The sequence below is a fragment of the Crocodylus siamensis genome, chromosome 4 (assembly GCF_052110815.1).
Source record: "Crocodylus siamensis isolate JL-2025a chromosome 4, ASM5211081v1, whole genome shotgun sequence".
NCBI lineage: Eukaryota > Metazoa > Chordata > Crocodylia > Crocodylidae > Crocodylus > Crocodylus siamensis.
In genome coordinates, this window is record NC_143398.1 from 121,139,595 (window position 1) to 121,165,617 (window position 26,023).

The following is a 26,023-nucleotide window of genomic DNA, read 5'->3' on the forward strand; positions in this document are numbered from 1 at the left end:
AATCCACAGCACCAAACACATTCTGACCTGCTGTTGTCAGAGTTCTTTGCAACAGAAAAATTGTGCTATTTTTCTGTAGTTAAAGAGAGTGAAAGCTAAGAACTAACATTTTCTGAGGGATGCCTCAAGTCTGAAAAGGTTGAGAATAATAATATAGTAATAAATGATAATATGAATTAATCCTCAAAAGGAAATCCATGACCACATCAATGACTTCAGTATACTGACTTTTAAATGATAACTATTCTATTCAACTGATATGGAACATGAAAGGTAATATGCCTGACAGCAGTTGCTTCCAAGGACAAGTGCTAGAATAGTTAGGATACTTTAGTTAATTTTCAGGGCAATTTTAAACTCACGCTCCTCAGAAAGACATAGGCATATTCAGGAAAACTAGAGGAGAAAAGATGCTACTTGTATACAAGTAGAATGACTACAGAGAGATTAAGTAGTGAAGCAAGAGGCATAATATGCCCCAGGATATTCAACAGGTGAGCCTGCATTTCTTTGCAGAAACATCCCGGTAACCTAGGTAGCAAATGGAAACAGGCTATTGCTTATAGAATGTTTCAAATAAACAGCATTTCCACAAGAAGTCTCCATAATCCCTTCCCAAAAAAAATAAACAAGAAACATTTTTGCCAACATGCTGAACAGAAACCTCCAGCTGACGAAAGCACAACAGATCTATTTTAAGCGGCAATAATAATGGGACAAAAACTCAGCACATCTATTTCAGTCGGAACAAGAGACTGGTCAGCAATTCTTCATACTAGTAGGAAAATAAGACCTACCAAATTCATGGCATAAGTGGGCTGTGCAGTGACTCCTTTAATCTTGCAGGGTGCCCTGCATTTCCTCCCCTGCTAACTGGCAACAGGGCCCCCTGCTTGCTCCTGATTGGCAGGAAGACAAAAACCACAGTTTTAAATATGGTGCTATTTTTGCCTCCCAGCCAGTCAGCAACAAGCACCAGGGCCACCAGTGTCCCTCAGCCAATCAACAACAGGGGTGGGGGAAACCTTCAATATTAAGGCGCTGCTGCACAGCCCATTTCTGCCGTGAATTTGGTAGGGCCCTAAAGATAAGAAAATAGAAAACCACTGGGAATTCTACCATCTGGGATCCAGCATGGAGAAGATGTAGGTGCTGGATGTATGGCATTATTCATTTATGAAAGGGCTTTGGATCATGATTTAAAGTCAATCAGAGTCTTTCCATTGACTTAAATGGACCTGGATCAGAATCAAGGTTAGCTACTATATTTATTCATGTACGTACATACTGCAGCACAGGATGCTAGTCTCCAATGATAAAGTTTACTAGCAAAGAGCCACACTAGTAGCCAGAGAGTATTACATTGTGTAAGGAGACATGAACAACTTCCTTATAAAAAATTCTTGGCCCTGTACTTTAACTCAAAGTTAATAGGCAGAACTTTAGTGTTAAACATAATATGATAGCAAGATTAAAATAAAGTTCTTCTGGTGAAGTTAAACAAGATCTCTAGATCTAGTATAACATAAAACTGAGGATAACTAGTTATTACCAGATTAGTACTCAGAATATCCAGGGACGCAATTAATTTAATCCAAATTAATAAAAACCAAAGGCTATCAAGGTAACCAAAATATAACGCTACCCCCTAGAATGAAGCAGGACAATTATGACACACCGGTGGACTGAAATACCGCATTTTCACTTTCTTGTTGACACAGGTAAATCTCAGTACATTCTTTCCATAAAATTACAATACTTTTGAGTCAGAATAAAGGTGATATTAGTAACTGAATTTGATTTTGTAAACCTTGTTTGTCCCAAGCCTTAGCAGAATCATTTGTTTCGCTTCTCCCAGCTTCTGAATCATCTGAAAACTGTTTTATTTTTCTCTTTAACACCATCTTTTTATTAATAAGCTCCTGTTGCCTTTCCAATAGTTCCTGAATCTGGATTTCTAGCACCTGCAGTTCTTCATCAATGGAAACCAGCTCCTCCTCTAACACTGAAGGAAGGGAGAGAGGGAAAAAAAAAAATCAAAACTATAATATTGCATCATTCATGTTTTACTAATGATAACTTCAAAGGGTGCCAGATATTTTGCACCCATTGACTAGCAGACATATAAACGAGAGATAGCAACAGGGTGGATTTAAGTCAAACTGATTTAAATCATGATTTAAATCACTGGTCAAAAAGCCTTAATTTAATCATTGTTTTCCACAAAAAGTACATTCTTGTTTATTCATTTAACTTCTTGAAACTTTGCACCTTCAGAGAAACATAAGGACTTGGTGTACACAAACATGCAGACAGACTGATGGGTGGGTAATCAGGTCCATTCTCTCTTATCACCATATACTGCTGTGAACAAGGATCTTGTCTCTGGAGACAACAAACCAGGGTGGATAAAAATAAATGATTTTTTTTTTAAATTAAAAAAGCAGATTTTATTTAAATCAGATCTTTTTATTTATCGCATTTCTTTTTGTTAAGATGTTTTAAAAAAAACTTATATAGTTTTAATTTAAAATATGTTAAAGCTCAAAGATAATCCCTATTCCATGATGTTATAACTTCTAATTATATACTATTTGAGACAATCTATTCATGTAACCTTTTAGAAAAGTTTTATAAATAGGCCACAACAGGCCATGGACTACACTAAGGGCCCAATCTTATGGGGTTTCCAGAGATTAGTAAAGATTGAAGAAAACCACTCAAACTCAATGGGACTCAGTGCTCAGACTAGAATATCCTATTAAATATCTCTGTGATGCTTAGTTTCAGTTCTCAAACTCTGGATTCAAAGATAACATCCTTGTTAACAGCAATATACGGAGATGAGGGAGAAGACCCGATTACCTGCCCGTCAGCGCTCTTGTCTCTCTGCAAATTTGTGAACATAGTCAAGCTCTTACCTCTCTAAAAGTGCAAAGTTTCTAGAAGTTAAATGAATAAAGGTTAAATGAATAAAGTTAAATGAATATCAAACAAGAATGCACTTTTTGTAGAAAACGATTAAACCGAGTCTTCCTGACCAGCTATTTAAATCATGATTTAAATCAAATCCACCCTGCAACAAACTCTCCCTAAGCCTAAAGAAGGGTGTTTGTGCCTGACAGCATGCAAAGAACAATTTTTTCCAACTATTTAGTTGGTCTAATAAAACATATCACATCTACCCAAAGAACCTTGTCTGTCTATGATCTGAGTATGATCATACTGCTGCACTCACTCTGGACTGCCCTTGTAGATACCTAAAAAAATGAAAAAAACATGCCTATAGTGTTGGATGGTGCCAAAGAGTGCCACTGTGAAAACATGCCCCCAAAAAGTCCTGTTTTGCATATGTAATATGATAAGAGCCCATCAAATTTCTTTTCTCCTGGCTGAGAGTAGACCTAGGGACAAGCCAGAAAGCACATGCAGAAACAGAACAAAGCAGGGCATATTTTCATGGCAGCACCCACAGCACCACACAGTACAGTAGTGACATGCACAAAGTGATGCTTTTCCTCCAAACAGGTTGTAAAAGTTATAATAGACCTTGCAAATCCATCTTCTGCTTGAACTCAATTAACACAGTTAACCTGCAATTATAATAACAGTCTCACAAACGCGAAGAAGTCAGCTCAACTATAGTGAAGCAAAGTTCCTACTATTTTAATTATAGCTTACCTGGAAGAGCTGTCATCTTAAAAGATGGAAAAAAAATAATTCTTAAATAATAAATATTGTCTAAGGAAGGGACTGTATCTGAAAAACAAAAAGGTGTATTTTATTAATAACCTTTATACATGTATACTTTTTTAAGCATGGGAAAAGATTAGAAGATTCCAACAGAAATGAAGGGAATGCCAAAAATTGTTACACCTAAAGTTAGAAGGACAAAGCATTTTTTAAATATATTGCATAGACCTGTCCTACTCTGGCAAGAAGATGGCCTAGACTTTAAATTAGAAGTCCCTCCCTAATTTCTGAGGAATTATGAAAAATCATTACTTGTAAACTTTTTAGAGGCTTCTCATGAAGTTACATAGAATGTATTTCACCACATTATTTGCACTCTGCATTTGCTAAACACTGAACACCTTGCTTTGTATCAACTCATCTGACCTTATAAGCATAAACATGTCCAACGAAAGGGCATAATATATCTGCTAGGCAGGAAGAAACTTATACTAATATGTAAATGAATTCATAAGGAGACCAGGGACAGACTTCCAAGCATATGGTTTGCCAGACTTCCATGCTAAGGGTTCAGGCAATGTGGGTCCTGAGTCATCTCCCACAGAAGTCAATGGAAATCTTTCCCTTTCTTTTAAATAGTGGGCAAGATGTGCCTGAGAGAGGTAGTTAACCATGTTAGTCTGAAGTATAAGGCAGGATAGATTTGTATCTTATCCACTAACCAAAGAGAGAGAGAGAGAGAAGGGAGAAGAGAAGACTGGAATCTCTCTGTCTCTCTACATATAGACACACAAAGACACATTAAGATTTTGAAAAGGGAGGGGGTACAGAGATGGTACCCAAGAATAAGGTTTTCCAGACTTCCAAACTAAGGGTCCTGAGTCAGCTGCTGCAGAAATCAATGGAAATGCTTCCCTTTCTTTTAAAATACTGGGCAAGATGTGCTCAATAGACATAGTCTGAAGTCAAGTAGAAAGCAGGGTAGATTTGCTCCTTATAGACTAACTAAAGTAAGTGAGTGTATGTGTGTGTGCATGTGCATAAATAATGGGGGGGTTGGGGGTGTAAATAATGGGAGGCACAGACATTACACCCACACCCCATCTTCTGAAGTCAAACAGGAAGGTAGATTTGCACCCTATATGGGGGGAGGGGTGTACACACACAGCCCGGCCATGCCACACACACACGTATACACGTGCATAGATACAGATATCATTCCACTCACAAGTGGAGGTCGGATTTAGACGCGGGGGGAGGGGGGTGCAGACGAAGGTGACGTATCCCTCCGCAGCACAAAGTGGGCTCATATCACGTTAAGAAGGCGACCAGACGCTTGGCTGAGCAGCAAGCCTAGCCCCCCCGAGAGACCCCTGCGCGCGTCACCCCCGGAGGCATACAACCCCCAAAGCCACGTGGGGGTCGCTACCCGCGGGCAGGCCCCGCCCCTCCTTGGCGCCCCTCCTCCAACGCCCGCGCGCCGCCGCGTCGCCTCGCCAGCGGCCGATTCCCGCCCGGTTTCTCACCTCTCCGCAGCCGGCAGCTGAGCTCAACAACCCCCTTCCTAGCCAATCAGAAGCTGCGCTCTCTTAAGTGTGGCCCAGCCGGGCCCCTGTAGCTCAGCGGGGAAGGGGGCAGGAGGGAGGTGCCGCGAAGAAGCCGGGTGGTGATTGGTCCCTCGCTGTGCCAATGAGAGGTAGCGGTGGTAGGGCCCAGGCGGGGCGGTGGGCTGCGTGTTTCCGGAAGACGTGGCGGCCCGGTCTGTGCCCGCTTGCCCCGGGCCCGCGCCGCCGCCACCATGATCTCCCTGTCGGACACGCAGAGTAAGCGCCGGCGGGCGGGGAGGGACATACAGGGAGGTGGCGGGGCCCGCGAGGAGCTTGTGTTCCGGGTTCCCCGCCCAGCAGAGATGGCCCCGACGGGAGTGGCTGCTGCGCGGCGCCGTGTGCCTGCAGCACCCCGCTGGGAGCCCGGTCACAGTTCGGTCGCGCGAGCCTTGAAGAAGTTTTTCTGTAGTCGCGTGCAAGCAAGGGAGTGTTGGCGTCAGTGTCTCCGCCCGCGCGCCGGCGTTGGGCAGCTGGCTTCTAGAAATCCAAGCCGTGCCTGCGGCTGGCGTGAGGGACTCTTAACCACCAATACCTGTCCCTCGGGCGTTCCTCTACGTGAGAGATGAGGATGCCCACCCTCAGGCGCTGCTGGAAGATTTGTGTTTGGACTGCTTCACCTGATGTGATAAGCTTCTGTTTCAGTGTGTGCAGATACCTCTAGCGTTTCACTTTGCACAGTCTCAGCAAACTCAGCAGGTTGAAATTTACTAGACTGGTCAGTTTTTTAGAAGTTGACAAGTTCACTGCTGCTAGACAGAATCCTAATATGAATTGCATTGGCTTCACTCTTCTGTTGAGAGGTCAGAATATTAACAGGGCTCATGCGTCAGGTGGACTGACCACCTCCCTTAGTAAGAGCTTTGGTATGGGGAGAAGAGCACAGTTTCTTCTTTACCCATATTCTCTGAATATATTACTCCTCTTAAACTTGCCAGAATCTGCCCAAGTAAAAGATGACTAAAAATATGGGCTTCCAATCATTGTCCAGGAAGAGCAGAAGAGCTCCTGCTTCTGCTGCTCACCAAAGTATTGTCCTGTGCATATGGTCAGAAACAGCCTTGGTGGAGTACTTTCATCAGCTTGTGATTTATGTATTTGGTCCTGTGGCTAACAAGCATCAGGTATATCTTTTGAAGCTTTATTCTCTCTAGTATTTGAGTTGAAATTAATAAGATTATCTACAGCATTTTCCTTTCAAGTGACTCAAGTAGAGGAAAATGGTGGATTTCAAGGATATGTGGTCCTCAGCTACCAGCTGTATGAAATTGGATCTGAGAACTGTCTAATTTGACATTTACCTAGATTTTATTATTTGAACTACACATTGTAGTATCTGTTTTTGCAAGGAAGCTAAAGGCTGCACCAATAGAGCCTATCGTTCATGGCAGTGCTAGAATAGGCCTGCTGCCAGCATTTTTGCCTCAGGCAATATTAGGTGATAGAACTTGTGTCTATGGTGCAATCAAAGGTGGGATTGCAGCACAAGAAGGTATGGCTCTGCGAGCGTTGGATAACAAAGAAGATGGGTTTCAGTGTGGGCCACACAAGTCCTTTAGGGTCCCCCCAGCTATGTACTTGGGTTTCAGCCTGAAGTCTATGTTTGTTGCTACTGATACCCATTCTACTAAATCAGAGCTAGGATAACTGTGCCTTCACATGCTGTAGTTGCACCTTTTGATTGCAGGACAGACAACCATCATGATAAATACAGCATAACGCAGGTCATGCAAGTTTGGCCTTCAAGTCTTTCTCCAGTCATTAGATCTAATAGGTCTCTAGCATTTAAACTCCAGTGGGAAATTAACAATACAGGACAGTAATTAAATTTTGATGTTCAGAACACAGTCATACACATGCACACTCATACTTACGTTGATCTGTGTTGCAACAGGTAGCTTCAAATTTAATGACATTTCACAAACAAGCATGCACTAGACAACTTCTATGCACTTGGATCAAACTTTCATAAAGGTCACAGTCTACAATGAAGTTTATGACAAAATGGAAGCTTCTGTTAAAAATGAACTGCTTATCTGTAAACTGCTTGACATGGGGCTCTTCTTTATTTTGTGATGGTCTAAAAATGGTCCTAGATAATTCTACCCAGGTTTCCCCAGTGTGCTTCCAAAATTAGATACTTTCAAAAGTGGGCATGCATGTTTACACCAGAGGAAAAGTGGGACAAACAACACAGTATTTACTCCAGGGAAAATGCTGTTCTGTGATGTAAAGTTACATTTGAGAAAGTCAGTCAGAAAGCATACACTGTGTATCCGCTACCATTGTTGGTTGTACACTGAGGTAGGTAAGTGGCTAAATGTCTGCCCCGCACATTGGCTGAGTGCTAAATGTCTGCCCTGTCACCTAATGGCCCGACTCTGCAATAACAGCTGCTTTATGCGGTTAGCTTGAGTTAGGTGGTCACGTATGTCTGCTTCTGACTGGAGTAAAATGTGGCGTAAATTACTCCGGTGTATGTCATGTACACACACTATCATACTTCTCTTGAACATCACAAAGTACACTCTAGTGGTATGAAATATTTTCTTAAGTGTATTTATTTAACTTTTTAATTTTGCTTTTATATTGCAGAGATTGGAATGGGATTAACAGGCTTTGGTGTGTTTTTCCTTTTCTTTGGAATGATTCTGTTTTTTGACAAAGCACTTCTGGCTATTGGAAACGTAAGTGACTTCTATTTGCAGTTTGGTTTATACAGGTTTCCCTCAATTTATGTGGGTTCTGTATAAGCAAATTTGCTTTTATGCAATGACCATTTTTATACCCAAAATTCATTATATGTGGGAGAGGTTCACTCATGCGATCGGAATAGGTGCTCCCTCCAAGCAGGTAAATCTCGGGGAGAGGGGAAGGGGCCATGGGGCTGGGGCCACAGTCACCCCAGCCCCTGCTGCAGCCTCTCTGAGAGCAGCTGACACCATCTGCCTGCAGCCACTGCGCAGCACTCTGCCCCAAATCCTGCAGGGCTCTGCTTGTCCCCACTCACCCCAGCCCCTGGGCTGCACTGTGCCATGGTGCAGGCAGGTGGTGTCAGCTGCTCCTGGGGCTGCTGCAGCAGGGACTGGGGTGAGTGCGGAAAAGTAGAGGCCCAGGGCTGCAGCAGGAAGTAAAGCCGAGGGAACAGTTAGTGGGTGCAGGGGGAGGAGGGGCAGGCACGGCTCTTGCTGCTGTGCACACCCTGGGAGGGCAGCCAGCTGGGGTGCTGTGCTGGGCTCTTCCTGCAGGGCGCATGCCCCCAGATATAAACACAGGACAAGAGCATGTGGCCACTGCAGGCTGGGGCTGATGGCAGCACCGGGCTCTTTCTGGCATTCAACAGCAGCGCTGGAAGGTCAAGTTGGGGGTTCTACGGCAAATTCTGCAGTGGCTGCAGCACCCATCCCAGCCCTGCCACAAGCGCCAGGAAGCGCCCAATGCTGCCTACGTTCATCCCGTACACACATCTGGGGCACCCCCTGGGAAGAGCCCAAAGCAGCCCCACAGCTCTACCAGAGTGCACACAGCAGCAACCCACACTCCCCAGTCCTGTGCTCTGCACCCACTGACAGTTCCCTCTGCTTTGCTTCCTACTGCAGCCCCAGGAGTAGCCAACGGGCTGAACCGCACTCTTCCCCTTACCCCTTTCCTGGTCCCAGCCTTACTCCCTCCCTCACTGCCATGGGAACACATCCCTATTTCTTGCATTGTAAACTGGGTTCCCTTTATGCAAATTTGATTTATGAGCAGTATTCCGGCAATGCATGTACTGCATAAATTGAGGGGAAACCTGTATGTGGATTTTGCACAGAGTAGATTGACGTATCCAGTGTATTGTTATAAGCTGTTTTGCTTTTTTTTTTTTTTTTTTTTTTTTGGTACTAAATGGAAACAGAGTCATAGGAAATACTAAGAGAGTCTGGTGTAGCAGAAAGGTTAGGTTTGGTCACTTAAATATTTAACTTCCACTGATGCTGAAACCAATCAAAGGTACTAATGGTACCTTTCAGTCAGAATTCAGGCATATTGGATCAGCCAGAGCAAAGAAACTTTTATTGCAGTTACTAGTGCCACATGTTTTATGGATAAAATTGCCTTCTATGATTTGCTATCATTCTGGTACCTTTACTGTTATCTTATGAAGTAAGGTAACAGTTATCATACCAGATAAGTCTTGCAACACTTGTAAAGAAAGGAAGTTCAAGTAAAAGTTAATAATAATCAGTATTTGGAAAACTGATACTGCCCTGGTATGTGGAAAGGTTTATTTGACTGTACCTTCAGTTTTTACAGAACCTAAGTTTAAACTTAAAAATATATAGATTCAATTTTTGGTCTTTGGAGGAATGACCTTCCTAATACAAATGGGGAATGTAAGCTGTATTTTCATAGACTTCCTAGACATTAAGGTTGGAAGGGACCTCACAAGATCATCGAGTCCAGCCCCCTTCCCCAGGGGCAGGAAGTCAGCTGGGGTCATAGGATCCCGGCAAGATAAACATCCAAATTTCTCTTGAAGGCATTCAAAGTAGGTGCTTGAACCACCTCCAGTGGCAGGCTATTCCAGACTGTGGGAGCTCGGACACTAAAGAAATTCTTCCTTATGTCTAGCCTGAAACGGTCTTGCAGGACTTTATAACCATTGGATCTTGTCATCCCTTGGGGCGCTCTGGTGAACAAATGTTCCCCCAGATCCTGGTGAACACCTCTTATGAACTTACAGGTGGCCATCAGATTGCCCCTGAGCCTGCGCTTTTTGACGCTGAAGATCCCCATGGCTCTCAGCCTGTCGTCATAAGGTCTGTTTTCCTGACCTCTGATCATGCACGTGGCTCTCCTCTGGACTCTCTCAAGCTTCTCCACATCCTTTTTGAATTGTGGAGCCCAAAATTGAGTACAGCGGGAGAATGACGTCCTAGGATTTGCTTGAGAAGCATCTGGAGATGTTCTGGTGTCTTTGAAATATGACTTCCAATATGTTTACTGCTGTTCACAGCTTTCCCAGTCTGCATGAGAAGACTGCTACAGAACTGGCAGCCTTTATTTTTACCATTCAGAACTCTGGGCAACAGTGATCAACTTCATTTTGGTGCTGGTTGATTCCATAAGCAGTAGCAGTAGAGGCAAATACAAGATACCCATTGAAGGAAAATCCAAGAATAGTTACTTGGGAGTTGGGGAATATAGCTAAAGTACCTCTTCTTTCAGGAAAGAAAATAAATATATTTGATAGGACACCATCCTTACAAGAAAGAAAAATGTGAAGTGACAAAGGGGAGTGATTAAATTACAGTTTAAAGGAACAAAACACTTGAGTAAAGTGGTGAACTTGGGGTGGGGCTTAGCAGCAGAAGTCATTTTATTCACTCCAGCCAATGAGGTTAGTTTTCAAGCTGGCAGATGGCAGCTGTGCTTAGAGGAATACTTAAACATTTATAACCAAACATCAAACATATCATCAGTGGGAATAAGCTGATGAGCATTAGTGTGCCAGTCACGACTGGTACACAAATGTCAAGGCTGTGACAGTGAAAAGTAAGGAATATTGAGGTTGATATGTCATAGACCAACAGTTGTCAACTTTTGGCCTCCAGACACCCTTTTTAGTTTCAAGGCACCCCTTGGAAAATGGTAGGTCTTTCCTTTCACTGATTATTATTTTTTCCATACTAAGGGGGGGAAAAAAAAAAAAAAGAGTAGTTTGTTCTCTTGCAAAGAACTCAGACCCCAACAGGTCAGACCATTTCCAACATGGTGGATTTTTCACCTCATGACACCCTTGAAAAGCTCTCATGGTACCTGGGTTAAGAATTGCTTTCTTAGGCTCTTTCCGTTGTTTCCTAATGCACGTCTAACATTCTTTAAGCATTATGCATTGGTGAGTAGGGACTTCAAGTTTTTGTTATAAAAGTTAGGTGCAGAATTTGACTCAGCATTTATTAAGATTTGTCTGCGCTATAAATCCTTAGTTCAAGAACATCAGTAGTGTTCAAACACACTTAATCATAAGTACCTTAGAAAATGGGCAAATCTCTTAGGGACTCCTAAGATGGCTGTATATTTACCACAAATGGGCCCTAGCTTATCCAATTTGTAAATAACTGAAAAGAATGTAATGTTGAATACAAAAGTTTCATTGTGGGCTCTTTAAAGAACCCTGTAGTTAGTTCTACAGGAAAACTAGCATATTCTCTTCTATGCTAGCTAAAATCTACTCTGTTTGACAGATTCAGTAAGGATATCAGTCTCTGCCTTTAGGATGGTAATATTAATGTTTAAAACTTAAACCCTTCTGGAATATATTTAGTATTTCACATTCATTAACAGGTTGTTGTTTTTTTTCTTTGTCTCTTAGGTTTTATTTGTGGCTGGCCTGGCTTTTGTTATTGGTTTAGAAAGAACATTTAGATTTTTCTTCCAGAAACACAAAATGAAAGCTACAGGCTTTTTCCTGGGTGGCGTGCTTATAGTTCTTATTGGTTGGCCCTTGATAGGCATGGTCCTTGAAATTTATGGGTTCTTCCTTTTATTCAGGTAAGACTTGCTTACAATGGAGTTCTTGCTTACAATGTCTCGTTTTTCCTCCTAATCTTGCAGCAGTCACTGTCTCCATTATAACTAGCAAATTGGGGGATTGTTTTTAAATGTTTGTGCAGATCTGAGATTCATATTTGCAACAAGCTGGAATTTGGTGGATACCAGTCCCCCATTTGAGACTAAGCTATCTTAAATCTGTTTGAGATGTATTACCTCAAGTCGCACTGAATTTGGCAGCTTCATGCTGTGATTTTGTAACCAACAAAGAAAAACATTTAAAAGGCCAATATATCTTGTGGGTCCAAAAGTAGGCTGCGTGCAGCTTAGCACCACCTGAAAAAGCATCTTGACAAGTAGCACATATCTGTAAATTCTGGTTGCATTCAGTTTAACACACACTTTTTTTTTTTTTTTTTTACACCTTGTCCTGCTGTGTTTGCAACTAAACTTTCTAACATTCTTGTAGTGGAAAAGAATAAATAATGAAAACAGATTTGATTAACTTATCAGGCACTTGAGGGCTATGTCTGCACAGTAATTTTAGCATCCTTGGCAGCAGCACCCATAAGCACACACAGCTGCTCTGGACAAGCTGCCTTCTGAACCATGTAGTTGCTTGGTTTGGAAGAAAGCCCTTCAGGTGGGCTAATTGTCACTGTTAAGTGACAGTGCCAGTTAAACTGCCTAGATGGCCACATTGCTTCCAGTTTAGGAGACAGGCTGTTTGGAGTAAGTAGTACAGTGTATTTAAGCGTTGCTGATAAGAATGGTAAGTTTAACATGGACAATGGCAATAATTTTATCAGGTGTGCCTAGCAGTTACTTTGTAGGTAGCAGCATTTCTTCATGGGTTAACAAAGGTGAGTTAAAAATATGAAAATTATTATGTACAATAAGTTTTATATTTTCTTCAAAATTTTTAAAAATGCAGTGTCTGTGGAATGGACTGAACATAGTACATGATTCCTTTAAAATCAAGAAACAGCACATTGCTTTCACTTTACTGAAATACCCGGTCTATTGGCTGAGAAAAGGAAATTTTATATATGAAGAGGTGACTCCTAAATTTCCAATAAAATCGTCACTAGTTCATTCAAATTGTATTGGACTCAGGCGGCTCATGACAACCCAGTGTTTTTGTTTTGTGGTTTTTTTTGTTTTTCCATAGTGTTTCAATGGCAGGGGGAAATGAATGCATTTCAGTGGGAATGGGATTTTCCACTTTTTCACCTTGCTATACATCATCAATACATAATCTTATATTTCAGTTCATAGGATGGAATTTTCAAAAGAAGTTGGTATTGGCTTAATTCTGTTCTCATTGAAGTCAAATGGGGAGGCTTTTGAAACTTCATCCTTGGCCTCTAATTTAGAAATGTTTTCAGTTCACATACTTCATTAACTTGCTAATTATTACCACTAGGATTGTATCATGTATACAGGATGATCAGGCTTGTTTGAGTATTGAGAAAAGAAGTGTTGGTTTTAGGTTTTTCTTGATTTATTCACTTTATGGATGATTTCTGTTTTTTGCTGTAAGTGTGTTGTTAATTGCTACATTTTAAAAAATATATATATAAATTATTTCACTACATGTACCAATGGCTTGTTTATACAAACAGTTTGGATCTCTAGCCCAGCCAATGTAAAGTAGGAACTGTGCTTTCATAACAGTGAAAAACTTTAAATGCCTTCTTAAAATCATTACAGAGTTGTACCTTTGAGCTGATGTAGTTGCAATTCACAATTCAGCTATTCTCACCAGGTGATGGCAGCATATTGTATGTGAAGGAACAGTGTCTAGAGGAAAGAAGTAGTTAAAGCAAATGCCCTGTAGAGTCTGACCACAATCTTAAGAGAAAACAGTGTTCATTAAAACAGAATAGTTCTCAGAGCCGAGGTTTCAAACAATTTTATGTTTCATTTTTTCACTCCTGGTGAAGTTAAATTTTCTACTACAATAGCTGCTGTTTATTTGTCTGTTCCTACTTGGTCCCATAGTAACTTCATAATGCTGTGCGTGTGATATCTCACTAACTTGCATGACCATAGACTACAGTCTGTGGATGCCCTGCTGCCCTCTGCACCACAAAAAAAGATGGTCTTTGTCTTAAAATCAGGGGGATAGAGCTTTTCCAATCATCTAGAATATCAAAGGAAACTCAGTAAATAACTTGATAGCAACATTGCTCTTTACAAAATATCCGTGTTAAAAATTGTTCCGATAGATATTGCATCTGAACTTCATGAGTCTCAGATTATTAATCTGTTTGAATCAAATATCTGTCAAAAATCTAATGGCTGCTCTACTGAGACCTTGGTTACTTTAAGGACAGATTTGGACTATATTAAAGTGTACCATGTATTTACCATACATTTTGTCAGATATGTGAACAGACTTAATGTTGTTCTTTGTTTTTAAATCCTTTCTAAATAGCTGAATTTTGGTCTTCTGCATCTGGCTTCCCAAAACATCAGGAGCTACCCCAGAATAGAATTCTGCTTCATTTACATATAGTTACTGTGAGAATTTTATTCCCTAAATCACATGCATCATCAGCAAGACTGTTTAAATTAGTCTTGTGCTTGAGTAACTGGTAGCCTTTATGTTGAAAAGTTATTGGAGATTTTCAAAATGCAGATTAGTTGGGAACACCAGTATTTGCAATGATTTAACTGAATTCCTTTCACTGTAATGCCCATTAATTCAAAGCCCTCACAAGTTTTCAGACTCAGTTTATTTGATGCTTTTTTTTTTTTTTTTTTTTTTAAGTAAAGCCATGTCTATGCTTTTTTTTAAACTTGGGTTTAAGATGCAGACCATCTTTACAATAAATATTTCCTTTTAAAAAGTACATCTCGTATTCAAGAGAATACAGTAGGTACTTTTGAAAAACCCAACCTATAAAAGCAGGCTCTTGTGAATGTGGGGGAGGGAGATTTTAAAAGGGATGCTTTTTTCTGTAATTTTCTTTCCCTTCCCTCCTAAATTGTCATAGCCCAAATAGCTACAACATAACTACTTTGTTGCTAACAAGCTGCAGTAACTCAGTGCTATCCTGTTTTTAAAGGACTCCTCCTTGTCTGTATGCAAGAAACAATGAGAATAACCTATAGTCTGAAATCCTATGTCAATTCCTAATTTTTTTTATGTTCCAGGGGTTTCTTTCCTGTGGTGGTTGGCTTTATTAGAAGAGTTCCAGTTCTTGGTTATCTCTTGAATTTACCTGGTATAAGTTCGGTAAGTGTGTCTTACTTATTAGCTTTGAAGCTTTTTTTCAATGCATGATTGTTGGATATCTACCATATAGTAATACAGAAAATGTATGTATGTAGTTTTAGAGCAAAAAATGAGATGGGCAACTTTTGCTTTTTTGTGCGTGTGCAGCTTTTGCACATTGCAGGTTATAGTCAGGTCTAAGCAAGAGATTTCAGTTTCTGCTGAAGCTAATGAAAGTAAGGAGATTTACAATGGACGTTCCTTGCCTCACTGTAGTCAAACAGATGACCTACTTGAGTTGATTCAATTTATTTAGGCCCACTGTGCCAGGTTGTTTTTGCCATTTACTAAGTTTGTATTTTTTCAAAAATAGTTTGCCGTTCTCTTCGCGCAGACCTGTCCAATATATCAAAGGAAACCTCATACAGCCTGTGGTGGTTAAGTTGTGGACCATAAGCTCCTGTTTAGCTGCTAGTCCCCCTGTTGCTCTGGCTGTAGCAGCAGCTGGAGTCTCTGGGCTCTCCCTCCTTTCCCCCAACTTTGGTCACCTGTTGCCATCCTAGAGGGTGAGGCAGTGCTCTGTGGTGCAGCAGTGGGCTAGGAGGGCACATAGGTGCATTCCCCCCCCCCAATGCACTATGTGAGTGTATGGTGCAGCAATAAGGAATGGGAGGTCCTGCATGGGGGTGTGGGAGGGCATATCGTTCAGCAAGGGGAAGGTTATCTATACAGCTTGTGGCCTGTGGCTTGCCCTGACGCAGCCTGCAGCATGTGGTCCCTCAGCCACTTAGAAGTTGGATACTCCAGTCTTATCCAAAAAGCCAAGGAACTGAAGAGAATGAAATGATACCCGAGATGATAATCTTGGGGGAGGGAGGGTGTCAACTACTTTTACTGTGCAAACTTCTATATATACTCATAACTTTAATATTTGTGTTTTTAATCTTAGTTTTGAAAGATATACTTTAACACCTACATTGTAAAATTGACAGAATATGCAGCTAAACTGTCTGGTTTGAAAAAACTGATTTTAAATTTTTTTTGTTCTAAATCTGTCATCTAACAGTCTCAGGCAAAGGTCTGATTCATAATCCATGATCAATTGAATGCTCCATTCAGAAATTGATCTTGCCTATATATAATTTGATCTTAATGGGGTTAAATCCTATTTAAAAAGATAATTGTTAATGTTTTATTCAAAGCCTACGTAGGCTCAGAAGAGAATCCACAGTAATGGTCAGTTGATATATTTCATTTGGTCTATTAATGCATGTGTGGCTGACATATTTTTCCTTTTTTTTATTCTTACTGGTCATTAAGCTAGCAGCATTACCTGCATTCTTCTGATTTATTTTTTCATCTGTTGTGTCTCCACATTTTGCTGTTTGTTTATATGAAACGCATATCATGCAGAAACACAATTGCAATATAAGACTTAATTTTACAAATGCATAAATCTCATAAGACTTGGTGAGTACTTTAATCATTTTCAGTCACATCGTGAATGTGCACAAGTACCAGTTTTTTTTTGAGAACATCTTGAGTGTGGATACAGAAATGTTGGCAGGTAACTTAAAGAATTCTCTCTCTTGTCTTCTCTTCAACAGCTTGTAGATAAAGCTGGAGAAAGCAACAACATGGTATAATGACAAGTGCACGGAAGACTGGTTCTAAAGTTACTGTATTATTTATAAAGTCCTTTTGAAGAATATTCAGCACAAAGTAAATTGTGTACAAAGGAAAAGCTTGTAACATTCTTTACATAAGTTTAATTTAAAATGTATAGTCTACAGAATACATTAAAGAAGAAGCTCAGCAAGTGTGCTTCTAAGAAAATGACTCAAAATTCAGTAAGTAAACTGAAGAGGTCAAAGTCATGGGATAATCCATGTGTAACAACTGTTCAAGACAGCTTTCCCTGTTCTTGGAAAACATGCTAACTGCAAGGAACCTTCCTGGAACGAGTGATGCCTGTACTTTACCTCCCTTATTTTGAAGGTGCAGTAGAGCAAACAGGTCATGATTTCTGAAGCACTACCCTTCTGCCAACCCAACCTTTCACCTGCCTTCCTCAAAAAAATAAAGTCCCTCTTTAACAAGAGATGTTTTTTGCATGGAAGTAAGATGGATGGTCATTTTTAGGTGTGTGTGACAACAATGGAGACCCCCACACATTTCTGCTGAAAACTTTTTTGTAAATATGTGGCTAAAATAAACTTTTGTTATCTTAATGTTTCAAAGCCAAATGTAGTTGATTGTATTTGTCTCCTGTTTTGGAATATGCAAATGGTCAATCTTCAGTAATATTTCATCTTGAACCTGTACAATTCAACAAGGAAGTTTGAAAACTGATTTACTCTCCTTTGGGTTTGTTCTCCTTTTTCATGTTACTGTGGGCACATGCAGATCAGACTGTAGCCATTTTGTTACCAAATAAATCCTTGCATGTCAAGGACCATTAATGCAATGATGTATTTGGTGAAGGTGCTAATATGAACCCTGTGAAATGCATACAGAATATGGTTTTTAAGTAGTGGGAAGCTTTGACTTTCTTTCTTGCCCAAGAAATACAAAATAAATATGGGGGGGGAAGGAGTTTAATAGTAATAACAAGCTTTAAATATTGTCTGTCTTTGAAAGATTTAACTTAAAAGTTACCTGGAGAACGTGTCAATCTGAGTATCTTTATAAGTGGCTTAATTGCTCTTTGTTGTCTACAGACCTTTCTAAATGATCATGTCAATCATGGGAAAATTGCAGTTACAAATATGTATCTGATCTGCATTATAGTAGCATTTGGCATAAACCTGGAATAAAAGGTTCCCTGGTACTGCAAAAGTAGCATGTTTCTATTTCTGCTGGAATGTCTAACATCATACACTTCCAAATGACTGAGACTTGGTAGTATCTTCTTTTAACCTGAGCAAACAAGCTACAAAAAAAAAAAAAAAAGAAAGGAAAAACAAATTACTTGTATCTGGATGCTTTGATTTCTCCCCACCCTCAAAATGTAATGCTAAAAATGTGTCAAGCTACAGGGACAATTTCTCAGAAGTAGTTGGAGATTAATCTATATCTAACAATTGATTCTCTTTGAGTTAGATTTTTTTTTTTTTTTTTTTTTTTAGAATTTTTTTTAAACTGGGAAGATCCATTATATGTATTTTTAAAGTAGGGGTGAAGTATCTTTTGCATGTCAGTTGGGTTTCTGGTTGCATATATATATGCAGCACTAATATCTAATTTTCTAAACTACCTTTCCTCCAAAGGTTATACCAAATACTCTGGGAACAAAAGAACTACGCTGGGTTTTCAATTATAATAGCCCAGATTATCTTTTACATTTAGTCAGTGGCACTACAGCCTTTTAATTTTATTATTGAAATAACTTGGTTATGTTTCCTGGTGTATTATAATAGTTTACAGACAGGGCTAAATATGATTTGTGGCTCCTACCTCAAGAGGCAAACCAGTTATAACTGCCCCTGAATATCTGTAATGTTAATTAAAAAAATTGTAACACTTAAGTCTTTTAGTTATGCTTTAATAGCTTTTAATGGAAATCAAATACTTTTAAAAAAACAGACAACAATCTTAATTTAAATAGATGTTGGCAACTGTTAGGTCTTTATTCCTGTCTTTTAAAAAAAGTAATGAATACTGTAATGGAAGAATGGATTGTTCATGTGACTAGTTTGTGGTTCTGATTGGGGGTGAATTATATGACTGACTTATGTTAAGTACTCCCTGCCCCCCGCCCCCCCCCCCCCCCCCCCCCCCCACACACACACGAGCTTTGGACAGTCTTTCTAAGATGTGGTTATGTCTTGCTGTGCTGTAATTTCTTAGCCATTTGACAAAATTGAGAGGTCTGTGTAATTCACCTCCATTGAAGTTTATTTCATTGCTTTAAATCAAATGTCAGCATTGCTCATGTGGATGATTGGCAGCATCACTCATTCCTTGTCATGTGTCAGACTGACGCCATGTACTAAAATAAGAGGGAACAACATTGTGTGTACCGTTTAGCATAATCTGTATCCCTCAAGATAACGTTGTCTTACAGACAAAATTTAGTTTTGCCAAGTGAGCATGGCTGGCAGAAAAGGTCTAACTAATTTGCCTTAAGTATTTCTGTCATTTGAAAATACCTTCTGTAACAGAAAAATATTTGAAACGTTTCCCCCTTTTTAAATGTAATTTGTAATTGCTGCTTTAAAAGTCACACAAATGGATCTTGAGAAAATGAATACTGTAAATACACTTGTCATACCTTAAATAAAGAGGTACTTTTTCTATTTGGTGGCCATGTGTGGGTTTGTCTGTTTACTTGTTTGTTAAATGACACTTCTAAGAGAACATTTTGCCCTATTTTACTCTCATAAAGTGAGAGAGTGCAGTGCTTGTCTGTTTTTCTGTATTACATAGTGGGGAGTGGAGTCTGGAATGTATCTTGTCTTGCATTTGACAGACTGATGTGGAAAGTTTGCCTGCTTTATTTCAAAGCAAGTATATTGTTTGCTAAAGTTTTGTGTATTCATACATTTTGTAGGTAGGCATCCATTGCCGGTATGGTAAATATTGTCTAGTCTTCTAACAAAGTGTTGACTTTTCCCCTGCCGCTCGCAAGCAGCTATCAAAAATGCAAGCAGTGTCACCCAGAAAATGGGGGTTATCATCAGCTGAGGCTGAGCAGCAGCTATTCTAGTTTTACCACTGAAATGCTGTGTATTCTGGACAGCTAACTTTCTCTTCTGTGCTTTGTACTTTCTACCCTCCATCTCTTTAATATTGTAAATTCCTGCCTGCAGCATTTACAGTCTGCACTTTTTAACTCTGGTAGTACAGCATCTAGCTTGAGGGAGCCCTTCTCACTTCTAGGTGGCTTCTGAGGTCTTACTCTATTTTCTTTGGGTCACAGTAGTACAGCATAGGATAACAAGATACTGTAATTTAAAGCTAGGCAGGAAATAGCTGTTGCATCTACAAATTTAAATTAAAAAAAATAAAATTATGTTTAGAAAAAGCAGAGACCTTTCTGAAGTCCTGCCCCCCTCCCCCCCCACACTTCCTGCAAAGGAAAGAACTCCTCTCAGAACAGTAAATAACCTGGGGTTCGAAGTCCCTTCCCTGCCTGATTTTAGACCTGGACTTGAACCTGTTTCCCAAAGAGGAGTGACCTGATCATGAGTCTATTTGTGCTGGTTTTCTATCAGTATTTCTTGGTGGAGACAGTTCCATGAACCCTGTTGAATTGGCAAGAAAGAAACAGCCTTTGGGTCTTTCACATTTCAGTAAACGCCCAGCCATCAAGCTGTGAAGTAAATAATATTTCTGTTTTAAGAGAAATACTAACCTGCACATGAAGAATCTTTCCCAATGAAAATTTAATCAAAACTGGCACATCTCTATGAAAAACTTAGCGAGCCATTTTCTGACATATTACACTAGATATCTTTAAAAAAAAATTATCTAAAATTTGAGTTGCTTGGTGGCATACATGGTAAAGAAATGTGACCTACAAAAACAAGTGTAGGATTGTCTTGGAACATCATTTTTTAAATATTTTTCTTCATGAAGTCCATCAAGCTTTTTAGCTACGAACTATAACACTTTCCAACTTGCCTAACTGAAATACCCAACTGGCTGGAATTTAGAAATGATGTTGACAGACCAGCTAATTTACTCTCCTGAAAATTATGATAGATGCCTAATTCTCTTAAAATTCTGTAAAATAACAATTTGAAGGTTGGCTTTAAAATACAGATGAAGTGTAAATTAAGACCAAGCTGTACTGACACTAGAAAATCTCAGCAAGACACAGTCCAGCAACTACTGATATTAGAATGGTAACAGGATGTTGACAGAGTAGAACTAGAAAATCATGCCTTGAATAAAGGGGATGCCATGTCAGGTGAGTTAAAACAGGGAAAGCAATACTAAATACTCTTTTGAGTGCACCCTATTTTTATATGAGAGAAAGAATGCATGACTGTCAAATTCCAGGCTTATGGTCTACCTACGTGGTTTAAAAACTTAGTGAAATGTATTATAGGCTGTTTGCCATGAATGTTAGAGGCAAGTGATAATTGATTCTGTGAATTTGCAGATAAAAATGTGATTAATTATTTAGAGCATTTGTATGTACCTGAGCACTCAAGTTATGTCATGATATCTTAACATTTATGATTTACTGTCATAGGTAGAGAATACTGTCCTTTAGATCAGGGGTTGTCAACCAGGGGTACATGTACCCCAGGGGTATTTAGGTCATAGGGGGAACGTGCAGGTGAGGATGGAGCATGCCCTGGGACATGGTGGCGGTGTCTCCCCCGGCGCATTCCCATACTTTGCTTCTTACCCAGGGGGAGGGAGAGGGAGAAAGGTGCAGTGGGTACCAACAGCCCCACACAGCACACCACAGCACCTCCACCCCCTCCACCTCAGCTTGCTTTCTGTGCCTGCTCCCAGGAGCAGGACCAGGGGGGGAAGGCAATGACACCAGCTGGCCAGCTGGGGGTGGTTTGCATCCTCTGTCCTCCACTGCTGCCACCGTCCCATGGCCTATGCCGCTTTCCCACACCCGGCCGCATAGGCGGCACACAATTGCTAATGGGCCTCATGCCCAGTCAGCCGACAGAGCCACATGTGCAACTGGCCATGGGAAAAGTGTGTGGTGCAGTGCTGTGGTGGTAGCAGATGCGGCTGCCATGTGCGACCTCCCTCCCCCTGGCCGGCTGACCAAGCAGCACCTCTGCAGCCCGCAGAGGGGCATTGCTGCCCTTGGCCCCCTCCCCAGCTCTACTTCTGGGAGCAGGCACAGCAACACACTCCCCGCCCCCTCCCCATGCCTTCATCCCACATACACTTAATTGCTGTGGGGGGGGGTGTCCCTGTCCCCATCCCCTGCGTGTCCAGCACCAGCAGGCGCATGGTGATGCGTGGCTCTTGGGGCAGAGGCAGCAGGGTGCAGAGTCCAGCCTACAGCAGCAGCTGCCTCTACCCCATGCGCAGCTCTGGGGGGCACGTGTCTCCTGGGCCTCAGGTTGCATGCAGCAGTGGGAGCCACCCCCACCCCCCACGGCCCCCAGACAGACTGCTCTCAGCTCCACCCCACACTCCACACCAGCTGGGCAGTGCCTGCCCCAGCCCCAGCTCCACTCCCTCCCTCACCATGGGGGCCTCAATCTGCTCCCCTCCCCCCACCCACCACTTAAAAGCAAGACAAAAATATGAAGGAGTACATGAGCTGAAACTCTGAGGCAGAAAGGGTACACTTGTCAAAAAAAGGCAGAAAATCCCTGCTTTAAATTGTTTCAGAGTAAGCACATTAAAGGCTCGCTGGTAAGTCCAACAGTAGCAGTGACCTATCCATCATTTCAGATTGAGTACATGCAGCATCCATATTAAGTCTTGTCAGGCTTGTGGTAAAGCATTTGACATGGAGCTCATCAATCAAGCTGCTGCAAGTGTATTTGCAGCAGTACATCGTTCATATGCCTAATTTAACCTTTAGCTCAGTATCTGCTGCCTGCACTACATTTTTGTGTCCTGTTCCTGTGTGCTATTGAATAGATGCCACATTCCACAGCAGCACTAGCTGCATTTTGGTGGAGGGTGAAGTGATTTTTCTCTGAATATATAGGGTCAGAGTATCTTATCTTGAATGTATGTATTTTCTGACCCAAATTGGTCCCTCTGTGGGTTTTCCCATTCACAGTACAACTCTAAATCTCCATTTGCTGGGCAGTGAGGGCAAGATCACTCCCACACCCTGTCCTGTAAATCAGGGAGAGAATCTACCCATTTCTGCCTTGAACTTGGCCCATAATGAAAGGCATTCTAGTATTGCTGAGCTACTTGCGAGGGAGGAGAATCGCCGTGAACCCCTGCTAAAAAGGATGGAAAAAGGAAGAGGCAGCAAAAAGAGGCAGTGTTACTTTTAATCAGTAGGGGGAGCTAAAGGGAGAAAAAAAGTCCTGCCCTGTCTCAGGGACTCTAGGTTCCTGGATTCTGTTCCTGACTCTGCCACAGTTGTGATTTCGAGCAAATTTTGTAACCAATTACTCTACACGCCACCTTCCCCAGTTGTAAAGAGGGGCTAGAATGTCCCTCCAAAGATGTCAACCAAAATTTCATTAGCATTTTTAGGAGCTCAGACTGTGATAAATGACATAGAAAAGCCTACCAGTAAATCATGTATAGTATACCAGATCAATATGTTTTACAGTCAGATTTGCATGGACTGTAGGGTTTTTGTCTTCCTCTGCAGCAGGGGCATGGTCCTTCCTTGGATCTCTTGAGTGTATTTTATGTCACCTTGTGCCAGCAGAACATGAACAGTGTCCTTATCCTCCTGCTTTACCTGTAGCATGTTAGGGTATTCTTGATGTTTTGGGACAATACACCTGATAGCTGTGTGACAGGGTTGTTTGTGTTGTTTTAAGAATAGGTTTGACACACTCTTATCTTCTAGGAATGATCCTGCCTTGAGCAAGGGGTGGGACTAAATGACCTCCTGAGGTTCCTTCCAGCCCTGCTTTTGTATTAATTGCTTCAGAGTGGTAATCCAGAGTGAATCCATGCTGACTGTTCCTAATCACCTTCTCCTCCAAGTGCTCAGAAATGCATTCTCTGAGGACTTGATCCATGATTTTTCTGAGGCTGACTGGTCTGTAGTTCCTTGGATCTTTTTCTTAAGGATGGGCACTATTTTTGCCCTTTTCCAATCTCCCAAAAAACTCCCCGATCGCTACGAGTTTTCAAAAATAATGGCCAGCAACCACATTGGCCAACTCCCTCAAGCACCCTCACATCCGCTGCATCCAGTCCTATGAACATGTACATGTCAGTCTTTTCTAAATAGTCCCTAACCTTTTCTTTCACCACTGAGGCCTGCTCACTCCTCCCCAAAGTAGTTTAGGAGCTGACCTTGCCTGTGAAGACCAAGGTAAAAAAGGCATTGAACTCTTCAGCCTTTTCCTCATCATCCGTCACGTGCCTCCCCCATTCAGTAATCAGTGAGTGAGGATGGAGAAGACACAGCCTACTTAATCTGGAAAAGCATCACCTGGTGTGGGTTGTTCAAAGACCCCCTGGGAGGGGAAGTGGACAGAGAGAACAAAGAGGACAGAGATGCAACTGGACCTGGAGACAGCAAGAAGAACTACAACAGGATCAGCAGCAACAGAGGTGACAGCAACATCAACAGTGACAAGAACAGTGAATGAACTGAGAATGTAAACCCCAAATTGGGGTTTGGACTAAAGGACTGTGATTTGGGTAGGTGAGGGTGGAGGGATGGGGGAGTAGGTGCATTTATTGTAACAGGAAGTGTGGGTTTCTTAACGTGGTTTTAGGATCTGTGATGGAAAGCTTATGATAGAGGATGTCATGTTTGTGTATTATATATATAATGCATACACCCCCACACACACATATACATATACACACACACACACACACACAAATACACATACACATACATACACATAAATAAAACTCTATATAGAAATATATTTTAATTTAAAAAAATTTTAAAAAATCAGTAAGGGACCCACACTTTCCCTAACTGTCCTCTTGTTACTGACATACTTGCAAAAACCCTTCTTGTTACCCTTTACATCCCTTGCTAGCTGCAACTCCAATTGCACTTTGGCCTTCCTGACTCCATCCCTGCATGCCTGAGCAAGTCTCTTGTACTGCTCCCTGGTTGTTTGTCCAAACGTCCACTTCTAGTAAGCTTCCTTTTTGTGTTTAAGCTCACTGAAGAGTTCTTTGCTAAGCCAAGCTGGTCACTTGCCACATTTGCTATTCTTCCTGCACATCAGGATGGTTTGTTTCTGTGCCCTCAGTAAGGTTTCTTTCAACTACAACCAACTCTCCTGGACTCCTTTCCCCCTCATACTGGCTTCCCAGGGGATCCTGTCCATCACTTCCCTTAGCAAGTCAAAGTCTGCTTTTCTGAAGTCCAGGGTCCTTACTCTACTGTTCTCCTTTCTTCCTTTCGTCAGAAACCTGAACTCAAATCATTTCGTGACCACTGCTGCCCAACTTGCCACTTCTACACCCCCCACCAATTCCTCCCTGTTTGGGAGTAGTAGGTCAAGAAGACCACTTGGTCTCTCCAGCACTTGCACCACAAAGTTGTCTCCAACACTCTCCAAAAACTTCCTGGGTTGCCTGTGCACTGCTGTATTGCCCTCCCAATAGATGTCAGGGTGATTGAAGTCCCCCATGAGAACCAGGGCCTGTGATCTGAAAACTTCTGCAAGTTGTCTGAAGAAAGCCTCATCTATCTCATCCTCCTGGGCACACACCCACCACAACATCACCCTTGTTGCTCTCCCCTCTAACCTTAACCCAGAGACTTTTGACAGGCCTATTTCCAGTTTCATACTGGAGCTCTGAGCAGTCATATGGCTCTTATATACAACACAACTCCTCCTCCTCTTCTTCTCTGCCTGTCCTTCCTGAACCATATATACCCATCCATGACAGCGCTCCAGTCATGTAAATTATCCCACTAAACCTCTATTATTCCAATCACATCATAGTTCTGTGACTGTTCAAGGACTTCCAGTTCTTCCTGCTTGTTTCCCCATGCTCCCCGCATTTGTGTACAGACACTGTACAAGGGAAGAAGGAGGACTCAAGTAACTATAGGGCTGTAAGCCTCACCTCGGTGCTCAGGAAGATCTTGGAAAGAATCATAAAGGAGCACATCTGTCGGGGGCCTGCAGGGGAGATCACGCTCAGGGGCAATCAGCATGGGTTCATCAAAGGCAGGTCCTGCCTGACCAACCTGATTGCCTATTATGACCAAGTAACTAAATCCTTGGATGATGGTGTACCGTGGACGTAGTCTTTCTAGACTTTAAGAAGGCCTTTGCCACTGTCTCTCACCCTATCCTCATCAATAAATTAAGTGACTGTGGCATTGATGCCTGCACAGTTGGATGGGTAAAAA

The 26,023-nt window shown here is 41.5% G+C and overlaps 2 protein-coding genes across 6 annotated transcripts in view; one reads left to right on the forward strand and one right to left on the reverse strand.

The window, feature by feature from the left end:
* RECQL (RecQ like helicase) overlaps positions 1-5,331 on the reverse strand; it is a 34,840-nt gene extending 29,509 nt beyond the window's left edge. For 3 of the 5 annotated variants that reach the window (XR_016441873.1, XR_016441872.1, XM_090043581.1), the window contains exons 1-3: positions 4,922-5,162; positions 3,682-3,759; positions 1,811-2,005 (exon numbers count right to left, since the gene is read on the reverse strand). Coding sequence is in view for 1 of the 5 variants with exons in the window: in XM_090043581.1 (XP_089899707.1) it covers positions 1,811-2,005; positions 3,682-3,759; positions 4,922-5,003 (355 nt within the window). In the remaining 4 variants the exon portion in view is untranslated. Of the gene's footprint in view, positions 1-1,810; positions 2,006-3,681; positions 3,760-4,921; positions 5,172-5,219 lie in introns of those variants that run through there. The other 2 variants (XR_016441874.1, XR_016441875.1) reach the window with 2 other exon arrangements.
* A 27-nt stretch (positions 5,332-5,358) lies between these two features.
* On the forward strand, positions 5,359-19,352 carry GOLT1B (golgi transport 1B). Its single transcript, XM_090043584.1, has 5 exons — positions 5,359-5,516; positions 7,893-7,984; positions 11,653-11,831; positions 14,994-15,075; positions 16,662-19,352. The coding sequence occupies exons 1-5, from the start codon at positions 5,492-5,494 to the stop codon at positions 16,698-16,700; spliced, it is 417 nt and encodes a 138-aa protein (XP_089899710.1). The 5' UTR covers positions 5,359-5,491; the 3' UTR covers positions 16,701-19,352.
* Positions 19,353-26,023: the final 6,671 nt, after the last annotated feature.

What these genes read in the sequence shown, in the direction of transcription:
- GOLT1B (XM_090043584.1), top strand. Translation starts at nt 5,492, where the DNA reads ATGATCTCCCTGTCGGACACGCAGA. An exon ending in CACTTCTGGCTATTGGAAAC is followed by an intron (nt 7,985 to 11,652) that starts GTAAGTGACTTC and finishes TTTGTCTCTTAG; the next exon opens with GTTTTATTTGTGGCTGGCCT. An exon ending in ATTTACCTGGTATAAGTTCG is followed by an intron (nt 15,076 to 16,661) that starts GTAAGTGTGTCT and finishes TCTCTTCAACAG; the next exon opens with CTTGTAGATAAAGCTGGAGA.